Raw genomic sequence first — 18,420 nt, forward strand, 5'->3', positions numbered from 1 at the left:
GAAAATCATTAGTATATTGTATATGTCAGAGGCATGTTTATTTTCCTAATTGTAGCCTTTGTAAATTCTAGGCTCATGTATTGCTATGTTTATTATTAAATATGCTTAATTTTTGTTTGACCAATGTAACTTTATCCAAATGATCATTTCTATGGCTAGTTTGCTTCTTTGTGTATGTTTTATATTAGCTGTTGCTTTTTACTGAAGTAAAATTGGATATTTAATTTAAATAGAGAGAAATATGCGCATGATTCAAATTCAGGAAAATATGGCTGAACAAAAGAATCTAAAGGATAAATTAGAGAATGAGCAAGAAAAGCTTCATGTAGAATATAATAAGGTACGTTGGCTACAAGTGCACAGTCTCACTCAGTAGAGCTCATTGATCATTCTCTTGTGATTTGACTGTATTTCTGTGTTTCAGTTTAAAATTCTAGAGGTCTTCGGCTCTTTTCTGCCCTTCATAATCATTTTCATTACTGTTCATCTTACTGAGTGCATTCTTACACCAGGCACAGTTGTGATCCCTACACACATAGAAAGCCATGTAATGTTCTCCTTGTCCTTAGTGTGAGTCAGGGGCTGTTGCTCCTGTTCATAGGGGTGGGAACTGAGGGTTGAAAAGGTTACATAATTTGCACATGGTGACATAGTAATCAAGGCTTCCAGTTGGGGTTTAAAACTAACACAGCTAACCTAATTCCTTATTCTTAAATGTAAACAGCATTATAGATCTTTTGTAGTTTGTTGAAAATTTGAAAACCCAGTCTTAAACTGGTCGACTTTTAAAAATTATATGTTATTTTTTTAAACTTTCTCAATTGAAAAATTAATTGTAATTTTTCCTCTCTAATATATTAAGTAAGATCTTTCTAAAGTGTTAGGTTCTAAGTAGCTTGAATATTTAAACTAGTATCTAATATTGTTCCCAAAAAAAACCCCATTTAAAGAGATGTAATTACTAGGAAGTAACATCTAGTAATCAGCAATATTGTAGAAAAGAAGACTATGAGGAATAAAGTCACAAGATCTGCAGACTTTTGGTAGTTGATCTTAGCCAAGATAACCTTTGGGATTTTTAGTTTTCTCATGAGAGAAGGGATGGAAATGTGATTCGATAGAGATTTGATAGCAAAATGTGTCAAATTATATGCCAAACTATATATGCATCTTCACTAAAATCTGTAGAATAAATGAAAATGATCCCCTTCTCTTGTGGATGTTCACCACACGAGCAATAATTATATCTTTGTGTTTTAGTAGTTATCTGACATGAATATGTTATAATAAATGGAAAATAAATGTGAATATTCTTGTTTATTTATATTTGCACATATAAAAGCTTACTAATTTGACTTACGCTTTTTGTAGCTCTGTGAATCATTAGAGGAACTGCAAAATCTGAATGGGAAACTGCGAAGTGAAGGGCAAGGGATATGGGCCTTACTTGGCCGAATTACAGGGCAGGTTAGTTTCTTCTCAGTTGCTTTCTTCAATTCTTGCTCTCTTTTTGATTTTTTCAGAGTACATGGTTCCTACACAAAAGTCATTTTGCTAATTAAATAATTGTGTTCCTTCAGAGCCTAGTCCCCCAGGGCAATGACTTTTGTCTGAAATACTTGCAGGCCACTGGCAGCTGCTTCCTACTGAGAACCTGTAACTTAATTTGGTTCTTTCGCCAGCTATCTTGTTGGCATTTTTTTTTTCTTTTGCTCAAATTGATTGACCTGTCACTTTTGATGAGCTAAGATATGAGGCATGAGTTTCCTCTTAGTATATTCTTTATTTGGTGGTATTAGATTTTTGTCACAATTTTCCTTTCCCATTCCCTTCTTTTATGAACAGATTTCGTATCAATACAGAAAATACTACAGAAGTAATTCATTTTAAAAGGTGAAGATGAGGTGTTGCTTTTGGACATATTAATACTTTTTCCTATTAATAGGTAGTTAGATTTTTTTGGAAAATTATGGTGTTTTGTATTTGATATTTAGAAAAGGAAATTTGGAGTTACTTACCAATCTAGCTTTTTTTTGTCTGGGTTTATATTTTTCTCACAAAAACTTCCTCGATAGTTTAAAATATTATCTACTATAAAAGACATTTCCATTTATTAAGTAACTTCATAGAGGATTGAAAATTGCATTGTGTGATAGCAGTCTGCACAGACACATGTATCATATGCATGATACTGTTCCAGTTGCCTGAACAGATGTGAACTCACCAGGCCACTAAGAAGTGACTTTGATAGATGGTCACTGTCTCAGAATCCAGCATGCTACACATTAGTAGAGTACCAAAGAGAATTTCATCTGCCTTTTTGCAGTTTGGTCCAATAAGATAGCTTTTCTAGTTAGCCTGTGGAACACCAATATAGCCGGGCTGTTGCAAAGCAGCGTACTGGTGGCTTCTGATTGTTTCCTGAGTGGACTGTATTAAGAGTTTTAAGCCTCCTTTACTTTCCTCATTGTTCTAAGGGTTTCAAGTGAAAGTAGTATAATTTTCATAAAGTTGAATGTATTTCTAAGGACTAATGAGACTATGCAGCTGTAGCTTTATAAGAGAAGTATTTGAGATCAGCAATTCATTTTCTTTCCCATTACTAATATAAAGCAGATTTACCTCTCTCAATGCTAGCTTACTTAGATTTAGTGGCACGTGGGGGGAAATACTGCTTTGTACTTCATCTTTAAAACAGCATGTACTGCATTTATTCACTCAATAGAAGTTGAATGTACCAGCAATCTTACGAGCACCTAAGGAAAGAAAACCAAGTAAAAAAGAAGGAGGCACACAAAAGACATCTACTCTTCCTACAGTGCTTTACAGGCAAGTAATGCAATTATAACAGATTAATATTGTTTACTTTTCAACTAATATGTACTAGTCAGAAATTACCTTACATGCACAAAAGTGAACTTTGTCCATTTCAGAATTTCAGTTCAGATTCTTTCAGGTTCAGTTGATGCTTTGGAGATTGAATGAAAGAACAGATACTTATTCTTCAGAAAGATAAATCATGTATCTTGTAAGGAACTGAGAATGACTTTTCGTACGCTGCATGGAACAAAGAATTCTTTTTAGAAAATTACAAAGTTACTTTAAAATCTGTGCCTGTTATATTAAATTTAATATTTTAAATTTACTTATAATCAATACTTATATAATTATTATTTTAGTCAACATAATTAATTAAGTAACCATTTATAGTTTACTTGAATGTGTAATTTTGTTTTTGATTTAGGGAGTGATGAATGGTAGTGTGTAAACTTGATGAATTTTATATTTTAATCTCTCTGTACTTTCTTCTCTCCTTGCTTAGCTATAATTATTTCATTTCCAGACATAGTTTTCTTAATTACTTCCTATACTTAATATTTAAGCAAAATTGATCACTATAGTGATTTTATATGACAATACCATTTTTTCTACATAAATGAAGGCCTCATTTTTTTTCTATATTTAGACAAAGAAATCACTTTTTATGTCATGTATTAATCATATTAAGGGAAAGATTAGAAAATGCTGTTGTGCTTGTATGGGTATATTATGTGATATAAATAACATAAAAATAATGTGCACATATATGTTTGCATACCTGTGTATCAGTCTGTAGTATAAACATTAGTGTATTACCACATTGTTTTCCCAAGTGTGGTTGATTCTTTCAAAAATATTAGTCATAGTACCAGATATTGGAGTTTTATGACTATAATTATTTTTTTGCTTCAGAATACATTTAAAGTGATATTCTTTAACTTTGTTGGGCTTTTTTTGGTTGTAACTAGTATTAATTTTTGATATTATTGCTGCTTTACACATGGGTATTTTCCAGGGATATTGAAAAACCCAATTCTTTTGACTTTTTGAACATTTCTGTTTCTTTTAGTCTCTCAGGCAACTTTCCAGTCATTCTGTACATCTCCAATATAAATACATGCTAAATTTTCAGCCCACGGTGCTCATTTTCTTGGAAGTAAATTGTCTTTTCTCGCAAAAAAAAAAATGTTAACTGTCTGAAATTGCTGTTTTTAAGAATTCAAACTCTTTCTTTTGTGAAAAGAGACATAGAAATATAGATTACTTATATGTTTAAGGTTGTATGAGAGGTTTATAATTACTGGTTAAAAACAAAGTTGTTGGTGAAAGAATTTCTTTAGACCATCAAGGTAATTTTCAAAATTAAAATAATTTTCATAGTTTATGTTTATAAAGAAAAGCTGAAATAATGCTAAATGAATTTTAACTAATAATTGAAGGCTATGTTGAAAATGCATACTCTAAATGTTTCTATCCTTCAATGGTTTATCTTTAGAAAACTTTTTAAGCTTATATTAGAAATAAGCTATAACATTCTGTACATTATCTAGAAATAGAAGTTGGTATTGTTACAATGATGACTGCCATTAAAAACATATTAGATACTGCAGGGTCCCCAGCACACACTGTCCTCCCGACATATTTAAGGAGGTTAAGGCAAAATGTTCATGAGGTCGAGGCCAGCCTGGCCCTGATCAGAATCGCCATGACAGAAAACAAAATAATCCAGAGGAAGGCTTTGGAATGCACACTGTTACAAGTGAACTACGTCACTGTGGACCTCAGTGTGACTCTCACTTGCTGCTTTTATTAAAGTTGTGGAATTTGTAAGAAGAACCATGATCAGCATCTTCTTTTACTGTGTGACACCTGTAAACTGCATTATCATCTCGGCTGCCTTGATCCTCCTCTTACACGGATGCCAAGAAAGACGAAAAACAGTTATTGGTAAGTGAAACAGACAAGAAATAGTTGGAATGAGTTTGCCTTTAGCTTCAGCAGTACAATCATGGTGTATCACTACTTCCTAATAAAGTGTTTTTCACATTTCTAATTGAATATTTTTCTTTCAAACTTACATGAATAAAGTATCATTTTTGTAGAAATGAATTATTATTTTTTTAATCTTAGTAATGTATACTGCCTTTCATTGAGTCCCAAGAGCTTTTTGTTGTGTTTATAATTTTTATTTTATGATTTGGTATTTCTGAAATGCTTTATTTTTGAAGGCAAATGAATTTTAAGTTTCATTAGCCCCTTTTTGAAATACCAGAAACTTTGAAAACTTTCTTTTTTAAGAGAGAGTCTCATTTTCCAGTCTTATGTTGAAGTTACTATGTTGTTGGGGATAACTTTTAACTTCCAAGCCTCCTGCTTCCTCCTCCTGAGTGCAGGACTGTAGGCCTGTGCCAGCATGCTCAATTTATGTGGTGTACGGAGTCAAACCCTGGAGTTTGGTGTGTTTAGTAAATACTCCACCAACTTAACAACATCTCCAGCCCTGACAAGCATTTGTAATTATTTTTTCACTGACTTAGTCATGTTGAATCACTACAAATTATTTTATTAAACTTTTTTTTTATTGCTGTGTTGAAACATCCTGACAATAACAACATAAGGTTGAGAGAGTTAATATTTGCTTATAGTTCAGGGTATAGGTCCTCATGGCTGGGATGTCAAGACAGAAGAATCCTTATCTCCTGTGCAGAAAGCTCATGCAGTAGAGATGGGTTTTCCTGCATCAATGAATTTAATTCAGATCCTCCTTCACAGGACTAGCCTTAGACTCTCCCAGGTGATATCAGATTCCCTCACGTTGACTGTTGATAATAACCATCAGAGAGGCTTATAATGAATTTTATCCTAAAATCATTCCAAGGAAGAGACAGATAATCAGATTTTAATAGACTGATTGGCATATTATTTTAGAAAAGGGAATACAGGCAATAAAAAAGTATGAAATGGATATGGATATTATTTTTATGCAAAATCATTGTTCTAGTTGTTTTAGAAATGAAAGGACCTGACTCCTTGAGTTATAATCTATTAAAAAGGTTATGGATTCAGGGGCCTGGAGAGATGGCTCAGCAGGTTAAAGTGCTTGTTGTGCCTTCTTGAGAACCTGTGCTTGGATCTCTAGATTCTAGAATAAGGAGCTGTGCGTAGCTTCCAGTGAGTGTCATCCTAGCCCTTGGAAGCAAAAACATGAGGTTCCTGGAAGCTCTCTGCTCATATAGTATAGCTGGATCTATAAGTTCAAGTACAGTATTGACCTGTCTCAAAAAATAAAGTTGTTCTTGGAGGATCTGTGGGAGGGGAAAAGCATGAGCAGAATATATTGTAAATTTTATTTTCAACAGCAACAAATAAAAAGTATAAAGTGATGGAGGAAGACATAGGTTTGTAGTCTTCACACACACACACAATTTCAATATATATGTATAATGGAAAACGTGGTATTTGACTTTATGAGTTCTATATTTTACTTTTTTTTCTGTACATCCCAATCTTTTACTTGGCATTTTTCAGATGAATGGTCCCTACTTTGATAAATTTCTCACTCTCTTCTTTTTGGAGTATATGACACTCCCCCTGAGATGCCATGGAGTCCACGTTTTGTGTGCTATTTTATGCAGAAATAACCTTTTGTAATTATTTGTAAAATATTTTTAAAAGATGATTTGACAGTGGTGATAGACAAATTGTAGCAAATTGAAAAGGTTCTCTAGATATTTAAACATGAAAGTGAATGTTTTGCATAATTCCTCACAAGAAATTTTATAGTTTAGTGTTCAAACTCTATTTTATGTAATAGTTTTATAAATGGTTTTCTTTTGTCTTTTATAATTGTAATATAATTATATACCATCTTATATTTTGTCCTTCAACTCTCTTTCAAATCCACAGATTCTTTTATCATTAATTGTTCCATTTGTAAAGGTTTATACATATATATTTCTATATATAACTTTCTCAGCTTGTAGAATGTTATTTATATGCATTTGTTTTTAATAGTTGACCAATTGCTATTAGGTAACCAATTTGTGTATGTGGTCTTGCCTGGGGAAGACTATCTCTCCCAGTCTCAGAGTGATGTGGTTGCCTGTCGTTCTTTGTGTATGGCTGAGGCCTCATTACCATGTGGGGTATGTTCCTTCCCCAACCTTGCTCCCATTTACTATGGTATGTCAATTATTGTTATTCACTTCATGTTTCATAAATCATGTTGATGAGAACTCATGGATATACGTTTTGGCATTTTTAGGAGACAGTCTCACAGCAGACTCTGGTCCTCTGCCTTTTAAGTCTTTCTATCCCATCTTCTTTAGTGTTCAGTGAGCCTTATATGCTAGAAGTGTTTTATAGATGTATCCATTGGGACTGGACTTCCTGATTCTACATTTTGTTTTTCTATGTTGGTCTTTGTCTATTGCAAAGAGTTTTCTTGATGAGGTTCTACAGTTACCTATTTATATGAGGACAAATATTTAGAATGTAGTTAGGGATTTTGCTGGTTTATAAACGCGTTGGTTTATAGGTTCTGCCTTAAGATCCATGACTTTATTAATGCTGGGTAGTTGGTTAGGTTTCTAGTAGGAGGCATGATTGTCATCCCTTGCCATAGAGCTGTTGCTTATTGCCAAGTTATGAGTACCACTACTATACCCTTAAGATTATTGTGCATGTTGGTCAGAATTACTGTTCATAGGCATCCTAGCTGGTTAAGACTTGCTTGCATCCCTCCTCTAGAAGCTTTTATGGCGCCTTTTGGCACTGTGAAAAGTATTCCTCCAGTTAGGTCCAGCTCAGAGGTGTCTAGGTCCTGTGTCTGAAGTATGTAGTGTCTCCAGCAATAAAGATTTACCTTCCACTTCTGTGGAGCAACCAACGGCAAGAGGAATAGCCTGTAATGTTTGGAAGTCTCTTGTACAACCCTGGCCTACAGATCAAAGGAGGGCTTCTGATGGGTTTTTGTTAAGTGGTCTTTGGCTCCTTGAGGTAGCCTTGTCAGTTAATAGTTTTGATTATTTCAATTAAGTTTTTTTTTTTGATAGAGGAGTTATAAGCTATAGGACCCATCTCTGATAAAATGTACATATTGAGTAAATACATACATGATTAAATAAATTTCATTAATAAGCTTGTGTATCACAGTATTGCCGATGATTACTAAATGACTTCAGATACATGATTTTGACATTTCCAAGGCAATCATCACTTTCCCTGAAAGTGCTCTTTGATTCCATTGAATTGGATATTCTGTGGCTTTTACACTAGCCTATTGTGTAGATATCTGAAGGTAAAGACTACAATATTCAATATCTTACTGAAAGAGTGAAAACTCCCCTTTTGTATAGTTATATATAGCACAACTTGTGGCAGTTGCCTTGAAATTGGAATGTATTTTTTGAATTGTCTGTTACAAAATCTTATTAATATTTTGGGTATTTCATTGTTTTGTGGTTTCATGGCATGGCATTTTGTTGCCTGAACAAGCTTTTAGTGGGTTTGGGAATGACTACCCAACAGTATGTTGTAATGCTGAGAAGTAGCTGCAGAAGTAGAAATAAAATGACAAATGCTTTAATTTGAAAACTTGATTCTACAAAAGCATATATTTTTATATTATAGGGATTTATGTATTTGTAAAGTAAATTTGCATATTGGGGGAAAAGTTTAGTTGATAACAATGCTTACCACACAAGCATGATGACCTGATGACCTGAAATTTATATTCATAAGCCTTGTAAGCTAGACTTGATCATGGTGCATGCTTGTAATCTCAGCACTGGGAAGGCAGAAAGTGTAGATTTTTTTCCCCTAAGCTTTTTATGTTTTGTTTTGTTTTGTTTCTTAATTTCATTTAATTTCTTTTTACACTCCAGATTTTATCCCCTTCCTGGCCCAACCTCTGACTTTTCCACATCTCATACCTATACCCCCTTTCTGTCTCCATGGGAATGTTCCCACTTCCCTGCCCCCAAGCCCTACTCCACCAGACCTCCCAAATCCCTGCGGCCTCCAGTCTCTTGACAGTCTATCTTGTGCATGGCAGTGCTCTGTTGTATATGTGTTCGGGGCCTTATGTTAGCTGGTGTATGCTGCATGATTGGTGGTCCAGTGTCTTGAGAGATCTCAGGGATCTAAGTTAATTGTTGTTCCTACACAGTCACCTGCCTCCTCAACTTCCAGCTTTCCCTAATTCAACAGAGGTCAGCAGCTTCTGTCCATTGGTTGGGTGTAAATGTCTGCATCTGACTCTCAGCTGCTGGCTGAGTCTTTCAGAGGGCAGTCATGATAGGCCCATTTTTGTGAGCACTGCATAGCCTCAGTAATAGTATCAGGCCATGGTGACTCCCCTTGAGCTGGATACCATCTTGGGCCTGTCACTGGACCTCCTTTTCTTCAGGCTCCTCTCCATTTTTGTCCCTGCAGTTCTTTCCGACAGGAACAATTCTGGGTCAGAGTTAAGCCGATATCAAATTAAATCTAGAGATACTTGAAGCAGACCCACTAAAATCAGGGACAAGAATGCCCATTCTCCCCATATCTAGTCAATATAGTACTCAAAGGTCTAGCTAGAACAATAAGACAAAAAGAGATCAAGAGGATGCAAATTGGCAAAGAAGAAGTAAAGGTAACACCATTTGTCGATGATATAATAGTATATATAAGTGACCTCAAACATTTCACCAGAGAATTTCTACAGCTGACAAACAACTTTAGCAAAGTGGCTAGATATAAAATTAACTCAAATAAATCTAATAGTCTTCCTTTATACAAATGATAAATAACCTAAGAGAGAAATTAGTGAAACACTTCCTGTCACAGTAGCCACAAATAATATAAAATATCTTGGGGTTTCATGGGGTAACTCTAACCAAACAAGTGAAAGATCTGTATGAAAGTGTAGATCTTTAGGTCTTGCTAGTCAGTCAGTGTAGCCTAATTAATAAGCCACAAGTCAATGGGAGACCTGAGATGAACAGTCAGATAATATTTTGTCCTCTATGTACAGAGAATTGCTTGCCTGTGGACACATACACACGTTGGAACTGCTTGATAAGTCTTAACATTTCATTGAGCTTATGAAACTGATTAATTTGTTATCACTTTGTATATTTAGGGATTAAAGAAGAAAAAATACATATGAGACAGAATTTGCTATTGTTTCTTGGCTTATTCATTTAAGAGGCAGTGGCATTTTATTATGTTCAAAAAACAAACAAAAACCTAGCATTTCACGGTTTTTCATAATTTTGTTTTTCTAATAAATTCTCTTCAGAGTATATTCACCATGTGAATTCTACCATTGATCACTTACTGATGTTTTTATTTGAGACAAATATATACCAGTTTAGTTTATTTTTGATTGTATTTTGGTCCTGGTTTGTTAATCTAAAAAACACCTATAGTTGTGCTAGCAACATATCTGTAAGAATTTTTAAGTAATGCATTAGAAAGTAGCATTTTGTTTTTCTCACTAGTCTTGTTTTCTTTTATTTCTTTTATTTTTTTATTTTTTTATTTTCTATATTCTTTGTTTACATTCAGAATGCTTTCCCCTTTCCCAGTTTCTTCCTCCCCATCGGTCTCATAAGCCCTCTTCCCTCTGCCCATTTCCCAATCACTCCCCTCCCATTTCCCTGTCCTGGTACTCCCCTACAATGCTGGATCAACTCTTTTTAGAACCAGGGCCCTCTCTTTCCCTCTTCTTGGGTATCATTTGATATGCTAACTATGTCTTGAGAATTCAGAGTTTCTTGACTAATTAATATCCACTTATCAGTGATTGCATTCCATGTGTATTCTTTTGTGAATGGGTGACCTCACTTAGGATGATATTTTCCAGTTTCAACCATTTGCCTAAGAATTTCATGAATTCTTTGTTTTTGATTGCTGAGTAGTATTCCATTGTGTAAATATACCATATTTTCTGTATCCATTCCTCCATTGAGGGGCATCTGGGTCCTTTCCAATTTCTGGCTATTATAAATAAGGCTGCTATGAACATAGTGGAGCATGTGCCCTTATTGCATGCCGGGGGATCCTCTGTGTATATGCCCAGGATGGGTTTAGCAGGGTCCTCTGGAAATGTCATGTCCATTTTTCTGAGGAACTGCCAGACTGATTTCCAAAGTGGTTGTACCATCTTGCAATCCCACCAGCAGTGGAGGAGTGTTCCTCTTTCTCCACATCCTCTCCAACACCTGCTGTCTCCTGAGTTCTTAACCTTAGCCATTCTGACTGGTGTGAAGTGAAACTCAGGGTTGTTTTAATTTGCATTGCCCTAATGATTAATGATGTTGAACATTTCTTAAGGTGCTTCTCAGTCATTTGCAGTTCTTCAGGTGAAAATTCTTTGTTTAGCTTTGTACCCCATATTTTAATAGGGTTATTTGGTTCCCTGGGGTCTAACTTCTTGAGTTCTTTGTATATATTGGATATTAGCCTTCTGTCAGATGTAGGGTTGGTGAAGATCCTTTCCCAATTTGTTGGTTGCCATTTTGTCCTTTTGACAGTGTCCTTTGCCTTACAGAAACTTTGTAATTTTATTAGATCCCATCTGTCAATTCTTGATCTTAGAGTGTAAGCTATTGGTGTTCTCTTCAGGAACTTTTCCCCTGTGCCTGTGTCCTCAAGGGTCTTCCCCAGTTTTTTTCCTATTAGTTTCCGTGTGACAGGTTTTATGTGGAGATCCTTGATCCACTTGGAGTTGAGCTTAGTACAAGGAGATAAGAATGGATCAATTCGAATTCTTCTGCATGCTGACCTTGAATTGAACCAGCACCATTTGTTGAAAAGGCTATCTTTTTTCCACTGGATGTTTTCAGCTCCTTTGTCGAAGATCAAGTGACCATAGGTATGTGGATTCATTTCTGGGTCTTCAATTCTATTCCATTGGTCCACTTGTCTGTCACTGTGCCAATACCATGCAGTTTTTAACACTATTGCTCTGTAGTATTGCTTGAAGTCAGGGATACTGATTCCCCCAGAATTTCTTTTGTTGTTGCAAAGAGTTTTAGCTATCCTGCCCCCAGAATTTCTTTTGTTGTTGCAAAGAGTTTTAGCTATCCTGTGTTTTTTGTTATTCCAGATGAATTTGAGAATTGCTTTCTAACTCTATGAAGAACTGAGTTGGGGTTTTGATGGGGATTGCGATGAATCTGTAGATTGCTTTTGGCAAGATGGCCATTTTAACTATATTAATTCTGCCAATCCACGAGCATGAAAGATTTTTCCATTTTCTGAGGTCTTCTTCCATTTCTTTCTTCAGAGACCTGAAGTTCTTTTCATATAGATCTTTCAGTTGTTTGTTTAGAGTCACACCAAGATACTTTATTTTGTTTGTGGCTATTGTGAAGGGTGTCATTTCCCTAATTTTTGTTTTGTTTTGTTTTTCATGACAAGGTTTCTCTGTATAGTCCTGGCTGTCCTGGAACTCACTCTGTAGACCAGGCTGGCCTCAAACTCAGAAATCCACCTGCCTCTGCCTCCCAAGTACTGGGATTAAAGGTGTGCGCCACCACTGCCTGACTTTCTTTCCCAGCCTGCTTATCCTTTGAGTATAGAAAGGCAACTGATTTGCTTGAGTTGATTTTGTAACCAACCACTTTGCTGAAGTTGTTTATCAGCTGTAGGAGTTCTCTGGTGGAGTTTTTTTGGGTCACTTAAGTATACTATCATATCATCTGCAAATAGTGATAGTTTGACTTCTTCCTTTCCAATTTGTATCCCTTTGACCTCCTTATGTTACCTAATTGCTCTAGCATGGACTTCAAGTACTATATTGAAAATATATGGAGAGAGAGGGCAGCCTTGTCTATTCCCTGATTTTAGTGGGATTGCTTCAAGTTTCTCTCCATTTAGTTTGATGTTGACTACCGGTTTGCTGTATATTGCTTTAATTGTGTTTAGGTATGGGCCTTGAATTCCTGTTCTTTCCAAGACTTTTAGCATGAAAGGATGCTGAATTTTATCAAATGCTTTTTCAGCATCTAATGAAATGACCATGTGCTTTTTTTCTTTGAGTTTGTTTATGTAGTGGATTGAATTGATGGATTTCCTTATATTGAACCATCCCTGTATCCCTGGGATGGAGCCGACATGATCATGATGGATGATCGTTTTGATGTGTTCTTGGATTCAGTTGGCAAGAATTTTATTGCGTATTTTTGCATCGATGTTCATAAGGGAAATTGGCCTGAAGTTCTCTCTCTTTCTTTATTGGATCTTTGTGTGGTTTTGGTATCAGTGTAATTGTGGCTTCGTAGAATGAGTTTGGTAGTGTTCCATCTGTTTCTATTTTGTGGAATAGTTTGAAGAGTATTCGTGTTAAGTCTTCTATGAAGGACTCATAGAATTCTGCACTAAAACCATCTGGTTCTGTGCTTTTTTTGGTTGGAAGGCATTCTATGACACCTTCTATTTCTTTAGGGGTTACGAGATTATTTAGGTGATCTATTTGATCCTGATTTATTTTGGTATTTGGTGTCTGTCTAAGAAATTGTCCATTTCCTCCCGATTCTCCAGTTGTGTTGAGTATAGGCTTTTGTAGTAGGATCTAATGATTTTTTGAATACCCTCAGTTTCTGTTGTTTTATCTCCCTTTTCATTTCTAATTTTGTTAATTTGGATACTTTCTCTGTGCCCTTTGGTCAGTCTGGCTAAGGGTTTATCTAACTTGTTGATTTTCTCAAAGAACCAGCTCCTGGATTCGTTGATTCTTTGTATGGTTTTCTTTGTTTCCACTTGATTGATTTCAGCCCTGAGTTTGATGATTTCCTGTCTTCTCCTCCTCCTGGGTGAATTAGCTTCTTTTTGTTCCAGAGCTTTCACATGTGCCATTAAGCTGCTAGTGTATGCTCTCTCCCGTTTCTTTTTGGAGGCACTCAGGGCTATGAGTTTTCCTCTTAGCACTGCTTTCATTGTGTCCCAAAGATTTGGGTATGCTGTGCCTTCATTTCACTAAATTCTAAAAAGTCTCTGATTTCTTTCTTTATTTCTTCTTTGGCCAAGGTGTCATTGAGTAGAGTATTGTTCAGCCTCCATGTGTATGTGGGCTTTCTGTTGTGTTTGTTGCTATTGAAGACCACTCTTACTCCATAGTGATCTGATAGGAGGCATGGGATTAGTTCAAAGTTTCTGTAAGGCAAAGGACACCATCAAAAGGACAAATCAGCAACCAACAAATTGGGAAATGATCTTCACCAACCCTACATCAGATAGAGGACTAATATCCAATATATACAAAGAACTCAAGAAGTTAGATCCCAGAAAGCCAAATAACCCTATTAAAAATGGGGTGCAGAGCTAAACAAAGAATTTTTACCCGAAGAACTTTGGATGGCTGATAAACATCTTAAAAAATGCTCAACTTCGTTAGTCATTAGGGAAATGAAAATCAAAACAATCCTGAGATTTCACCTTACACCAGTCAGAATGGCAAAGGTTAAAATTCAGGAGACAGCAGGTGTTGGCGAGGATGTGGAGAAGGAGGAACACTGGGGTTGCAAATTGGTACAACCACTCTGGAAATCAGTCTGGCGGTTCCTCAGAAAACTGGGCACCTCACTCCCGAAGATCCTGCTATACCACTCCTGGGCATATACCCAGAGGATTCCCCACCATGTAATAAGGATACATGCTCCACTATGTTCATAGCAGCCCTATTTATAATAGCCAGAAGCTGGAAAGAACCCAGGTATCCCTCAACGGTATGTTGTGCCTTCATTTTTGTTAAATTCTATGAAGTCTTTGATTTCTTTCTTTATTTCTTCCTTGACCAAGGTATCATTGAGTTAGAGTATTGTTCAGTTTCCATGTGTATGTGGGCTTTCTGTTGTTTTTGTTTCTATTGAAACAAAATGATCTGATAGAAGGCATTTCGATCTTTTTATATTTGTTGAGGTCTGTCTTGTGACCAATTAATTATATGATCTGTTTTGGAGAAGGTACCATGAGGTGCTGAGAAAAAGGTATATTATTTTGCTTTAGGATGAAATGTTTGATATATATATATAAAATCCAATTGATCCAAAGCGTCAATTAATTTGACTATGTCCCTGTTTAGTTTCTGTTTTCCTGATTGGTCCATTGAGGAGAGTGGGGTGTTGAAGTCACCCACAATTATTGTGTTAGATGCAATGTGTGCTTTAAGCTTTAGTAAAGTTTCTTTTACGAATGAGGGTGTCCTTGCATTTGGAGCATAGATGTCCAGAATTGCGAGTTCTTCTTGGTGTATTTTTCCTTTGACCAGCGAGAAGTGTCCTTCCACGTCTCTTTTGATGACTTTTGGTTGAAAGTCAATTTTATCTGATATTAGAATGGCTACTCTGGCTTGTTTCCTGAGACCATTTGCTTGTAAAATTGTCTTCCAGCCTTTTACTCTGAGGTAGTCTTTATCTTTGACACTGAGGTGTGTTTCCTGTATGCAGCAAAATATAGGGTCCTGTTTATGTATCCAGTCTGTTAGTCTGTGTCTTTTTATTGGGGTATTGAGTCCATTGATGTTAAGAGATATTAAGTAATAGTGATTATTGCTTCCTGTCATTTTTGATGTTAATTTTATATTTGAGTGGTTATCTTCTTTTGGGTTTGTTGAAAGAAAGTTACTATCTTGCTTTTTGTAGGGTATAGTTCCCCTCCTTGTATTGGTGTTCAGGTTAAATTTTTTTGTTAGCATTATACTTAAAAAGGAATTTTAAAGTAAATCTACATTTTACATATTTACTTACATTGTATCAGTTAATATGACTGCATCAGCAAAACAAATAGTACTTTGTATTTGTACTATGCAACTTAGGATTTAAAAATCTCAAGATTATTTAATTTATTCATTTATTCACTTTACATCCAGATCACAGCCCCTCCCTCCTCTCCTCCAAGTCCTAATCTCCCATTCCCTTTCTCCTCCACCTCTCTTTCTCCTCTAAGAAGGAGAATCCCCACATTTGTTACCAAACTGCCCTGGCACACCAAGTTGCAGCATTACTCAATGCATTTTCTCCCACTGAGGCCAGACCAGGCAGCCCCGCTAGGATCCAAATGCTGGCAATAGAGTTCAAGTCAGACAGATCCCCGCTCCAATTGTTACACAACCCACATGAAGACCAAGCTGCACATGTGCTATGTATATGTCCGGGGCTAAATCCAGATCATGCATGCTGTTCAGTTGGTGGTTCAGTCTGTGTGACCCCTCTTGGTCCCCAGATAGTTGGCTCTGTTGACCTTATGTTGTCCTTGACTCTTTACTCCCTCAGTCCTATCACTCACTATTTCACAAGGCACCCTGAGCTCTGCCTGACATTGGCTGCAGGTCTCTGCATCTGTTTCCATCAGCTGCTGGATGAAGCTTCTCAGATGATAGTTATGCTAGGCTCCTGTCTGCAAGCATAGCAGAGTATCAATATTGTCAGGAGTTGGCTCTCCCATGGGGTGAGTGTCAGGTTGGGCCAGTCAAAGTTTGCCCATTCCTTCAATCTCTGCTTAATTAAAGATCTCATATTAAAAAGTAAAATAAGCTTAATCTAAATCTATTGTATTGATTAATCAAAATAAAAAATTTGATAGTTAATTAAGTGGTAAATGTTTAGAGATGTTTCAATTTTAAGTTACATTTGAAGGTACAAATATCAGCACATGAAGTAAATATCATAAAAATAATTTACTGTACTACAAATCAGACTTTCAGAAAACTATTTATTAATCCTTCTTTTAAATCATATTTTATTAAGTATTTACTTCGTCTACCAAGTAAAATGACTATTTTCCCCAGTACCCCACAGAACTTTTCTAGAGTTTTCTCCAGATGATATATTCAACACACTTTGTCATTAAATTTAGTGAAAAGATATGGTGGCAAAGGAGTAAAAGAATCAGTGTCCTTAAAACACTTTTCAGTATATGTCACCTTAAAATGAAAGTCATCATTTGAAAAGTAAAGATACCTTCGTAGTCAATGATCTATAACTTATGTTTGTTCACAAAAGCATTGTTACATATGTTCTTGTAATAAGTGTATACACCAAATTGCTTTTTATAATATAGTCATAGTAGTCATTCTTGCAAGAGTAGAGATGTGATTGATTGTCATTACCACATTGCCTGTGAGAATTTGTGTGTGTTTTTATGTATGAATACTTTTTATATTTATAGGAATTATACTTAAAATCAGAAGATAATAGATCTATAAACTTAATTTTTCATAAAAATGTGTTCAGGCAATGCTCAGAGTGCGACCAGGCAGGGAGCAGTGATATGGAAGCAGAGATGGCCATGGAAACCTTACCAGATGGAACTAAACGATCAAGGAGACAGATTAAGGAGCCCGTGAAGTTCGTTCCACAGGATGTGCCACCAGAACCCAAGAAGATTCCAATAAGAAACACGGTATTTATTCTTCATTTATTGGTCTTAGTGACATTCCAGTGCAAAAACATTAAGCAAATGAAGGGTTTATAGCATAAACATACACTTGGAAGACAAAAGTGTCTATATTGCTCTTAAATCTTTCTCTGAATTCAGTTGTCTATATTATGTAGTGTATTATATTTAGCTGAGAATCTAGTTTGTAGGTTCTGGTAAAAGCCTAGTAGTGATCACCAATCTAACCAACGCTTCCACTAAAACCACAACATTACTGAAGCCATAGACTCCTGTGCCTGCCTCAGCAAGCTCACCTGTCGAGACTACCTTTCATCTCTCTTTTATATCTCAGTCCCTAATCTTTCCCTTTGTATTTCAAACCCTTGTATTTATTAACAGTAGTTTGTCAAGTTTGAATCTTTGTGTGAATTCAGACGCCAAGTTTGAATCTTTGTGTGAATTCAGACGCCAAACTTTTTTTCTTCAGTTATCTAATTTTTTTTTTTTTTAACCAACATTAGCACACTTAACATTTACTGTTTTTTTTGTTTTTGGGTTTTTTTTTTGGTTTTTTTTCTGGCTTTCATGTCTTTATTTTTTTATTGCATATTTTATTTGTTTACATTTCTAATGGTATCCCCTTTCCTGGTCTCCCCTCTGCAAATCCCTTATCCCATCCCTCTTCCCCCTGTTTCTATGAGGGTTCTCCCCCATGTACCCACCCACCTGCTTCCACTTCACTGCCCTGGCATTCCCTACATCGAGGCATTGAGCCTTCACAGATGGCCATCCTCTGCTACATATGCAGCTAGAGTCATGGGTCCTCTTTGGTTGGTAGTTTAGTATCTGGAAGTGTTTAATAAAACCCTTACTAATTTGATTAATCCAAAGAGACCCATATAGCTTTAATGCATTTAATTTGACTGATAATTTCTTGTGGGAAGAATAGATCATGCTTCTTTATTTTTCTCTTAGTCATTCCTTGTTTTTCTATTAATGTCTTTGTCTTAGTTAATTCTGTGAATGCCCCCGTGTGTGTAGTATGGTAAGAAGCATTTAGAGAATAGTAGAGTTTTACTAAGTTGCAGACTATTTGTACTTCACTAGATTTCATCTCTGGGTCTAATAAGATGGAAGGAAAAGAAAGGACTGGATTGACCACCTCTATGCATGGGATCTGGCACATTACTGTCCAAAGGCAATAAGTGGGCTGGATGGTATATTGTTTTGTAA

General features: G+C 35.9%; 1 protein-coding gene across 4 annotated transcripts in view; it reads left to right on the forward strand.

Annotated features, from left to right (window-relative positions):
• Phf14 (PHD finger protein 14) overlaps window positions 1-18,420 on the forward strand; it is a 174,648-nt gene that overhangs the window by 72,954 nt on the left and 83,274 nt on the right. For all 4 annotated transcript variants that reach the window (XR_007976556.1, XM_052173245.1, XM_052173244.1 and 1 more), the window contains 5 exons: window positions 234-340; window positions 1,372-1,467; window positions 2,726-2,829; window positions 4,636-4,767; window positions 17,043-17,211. Coding sequence is in view for 3 of the 4 variants with exons in the window: in XM_052173245.1 (XP_052029205.1) it covers window positions 234-340; window positions 1,372-1,467; window positions 2,726-2,829; window positions 4,636-4,767; window positions 17,043-17,211 (608 nt within the window). In the remaining variant the exon portion in view is untranslated. The remainder of the gene's footprint in view (window positions 1-233; window positions 341-1,371; window positions 1,468-2,725; window positions 2,830-4,635; window positions 4,768-17,042; window positions 17,212-18,420) is intronic.

The sequence above is a fragment of the Apodemus sylvaticus genome, chromosome 2 (assembly GCF_947179515.1).
Source record: "Apodemus sylvaticus chromosome 2, mApoSyl1.1, whole genome shotgun sequence".
NCBI lineage: Eukaryota > Metazoa > Chordata > Mammalia > Rodentia > Muridae > Apodemus > Apodemus sylvaticus.